The sequence below is a fragment of the Myotis davidii genome, unplaced genomic scaffold, assembly GCF_000327345.1.
Source record: "Myotis davidii unplaced genomic scaffold, ASM32734v1 scaffold1205, whole genome shotgun sequence".
In the NCBI taxonomy this organism is placed as follows: Eukaryota; Metazoa; Chordata; class Mammalia; order Chiroptera; family Vespertilionidae; genus Myotis; species Myotis davidii.
In genome coordinates, this window is record NW_006295739.1 from 20,677 (window position 1) to 23,249 (window position 2,573).

Sequence of the window (2,573 nt, forward strand, 5' to 3'; positions counted from 1 at the left end):
TCTGCAGCTGATTCCTCTGCTAACAGTATTGAGCAGGTTTGGTCTGCTGATGAGAGGGGAAAGCTGTGCCTTAGGATGGTTATGTCTTCTTCCAAATAAAATTCAATAAGTAGCAGGGGTTCGAGTACTACTTAAACATGTGCACCTCATAACACATGTGCAGGTCCATGTAGGAGAATACTGCACAGGGAGCAGTGCCGAGGGACAGGTGGACAGGTGATGCAAAAGGGTAACAAAGGTGAAGGTGCCAAAAGCCAGGAAGTCACAGATGAAATGCAAGTCAGCAAAGCGTCAAGTATGGGAAAGAGAAGGTAGAAATGGGGGGTAGCAAGTGGTACCTGCCCCTCAACCCGGTTGGATATTAGCTGGTTCCTGTTATCATCTGACCACCACCATTATGTGATACCTTCCCCCAGTTGTCACTCAGCAGGACCAGACCTCCTCTGAGAACCTCTTGCATGTTCACCCTGTGAGGAAACCAAGTTTTTCCCTGATCTTCTACTCTACTGATGCATAAACCCTAACTATTCCAAGTATTAATGAAAGACAACAGAGGAGAGCAGCCAGCTCTGGCCCAGAGCAATTTGGCCCACAATAGTACTCAGGACAAAGAAGAATTGGAGAAGCGTCTTACAAGAATAGCCCATGGTTCATGTAAGTGAAGAACATAACCTGGCACAGGCTGTCATAAAGCACCTTTCCCTAGAGGAAGGGGGTAGAAGGGAATAAATGTGGGTATTGTCACCCTCCCAGGGAGAGGGAGAGGAAGGTGGGACCCATTCAGCTGCCTGTAAGACTCCCACTTTCCATACACTTTCTGCACATTTTGAGGCAATGGGTGTCAGGGATGTTCGTGGAGTCCATTGGTCAGGGCTCTCCACACAGCTCAGCACCGGCAGCCACAGCACATCTGACAAGACAGTAGCGGAAAGTAGCAGAACCCTGGTCTGGCTGAGGGAGGGAGAAAGCTATGTTGTGAGAATAAAGGAAGAAAGGGCATCACCTCAGGACACTGGGACAATGTGAAGGTCTTACCTGCAGATGAGACAAGTGCAAACACTTCCAGCATCACATCGCAGTACAGAAGTCTCTGAGGCTCATCAAGGAGCCCCCACTCCTCCTCAGAGAAGACAATGGCCACGTCCTCAAAGTCCATATCCTGTCGTGATGGGGACAGTTCAGTCCATGATCAGCTTCTCTCCTAGGCTTTTACTTTCGTCATCCTTCCCACTCTCCATATGCATCTGCTCCCTCCATCCCACATCACAGAAAATAGCAGGCCTTGAGGAGAAACCAAGATGGCGGCATAGGTAAACACCGGAAATTGCTGCCTCCCACAACCACTTCAAAAGTACAACTAAAAGACAAAACAGACATCATCCAGAACCACAGGAAAGCTGGCTGAGTGGAAATTCTACAACTAGAAGAAAAGAGAAAAGCAACTGAGACTCAGAGGAGGTACAGAAATAAAGTGCAGAGGTGTGGAGGCACACATGGAAAGGGCTGGCAACTGAGGACACAGTTGTCATTTTCAATCGGGATGGAGTCTCAAGATCTGAACTCCAGTTCTGGGCAAGTCTCTGGGGACCCAGACTCATACGGGGAGAAACTGGACTATCTGGCATCGGTCAGAACTCGAGGGCGGCTTTCCCTCAGATGTGCTTGCAGTGATTACCAGAACACTGAGACCCTGGGCCTCTTAGGGTAGGGCTGAGGAGCCGCCATAGCTGCTTGCTCCGCCCTGATGATCCCCTGAGACCCCGCCCCACCCAAGCTGTGCGGAGACGCTTTTGCATATGAAAGGCCTGGCCTTTTGCAATCTGAAAATTACCTAACAAACTGCTGCTGGATCAGAGAGACCCAGAACATCCAAAATAAGGCCCAAGGCCCCAGAGCAGCTTGCACTCCTTCATAGCTGGGCCTCATCTGGGCACCTCCAAACCCCAAACAAAGAAGAGGAATCTGCAGATCTCTCTATAGCTCCTGCTGGGTAGCCTCAGGAAGAGGCTAAATTAGCACCTCCTTAGAGTTCCAGCCATTTGCAGTGGCTTTTCCATATGAATGTCCTATCGTTGCTCAGACTTTAGACTTTCCAAAATTCACTCAAACAAGCAGCAGCTGGCATCAGCATGTCCCATGCCTATCAGTAAGAGGCCTAAAACAGCTTAGCCTTACGTGGGCACTGCCAAACCCAACACAAGTAGTAGCCATCTGCAAGGTAGCTACACATCAATTTTCTTGCACATCCTAGGAGAGGTCAGAGACAATGAACCTGGTGGACAGCTTCAGACCATACCAGATTATAACTCTACACATCCACAACTCAGATCCATAAGGGACAAACACAGTGAGCACTAAAACCCCACTGAAGCAAGTGTTGCCTCAGAAGGGTGTCTTCGGCACAGAAGTTCTTCAATTGTTGTCTCAGCTGGCACTCACAGCATAATGGCCGAGAGGTCAATTTCTCCCCGTGATGCCAACAGAAAACAAGGCTCAACTACCAGACTGTACACACAGCCCACACAGGGGCACACCTAAAGTGCCCAGTTCAAGTGACTGGGGAGGCTGAGGCA

General features: G+C 49.5%; 1 protein-coding gene across 1 annotated transcript in view; it reads right to left on the minus strand.

Moving 5' to 3' along the window:
* LOC107184183 (zinc finger protein 584-like) overlaps positions 1-2,573 on the minus strand; it is a 46,194-nt gene that overhangs the window by 7,028 nt on the left and 36,593 nt on the right. Inside the window, exons 2-3 of the mRNA XM_015568236.1 lie at positions 1,036-1,159; positions 813-910 (exon numbers count right to left, since the gene is read on the minus strand). Coding sequence (XP_015423722.1) covers positions 813-910; positions 1,036-1,156 — 219 coding nt within the window. The 5' untranslated portion in view covers positions 1,157-1,159. The remainder of the gene's footprint in view (positions 1-812; positions 911-1,035; positions 1,160-2,573) is intronic.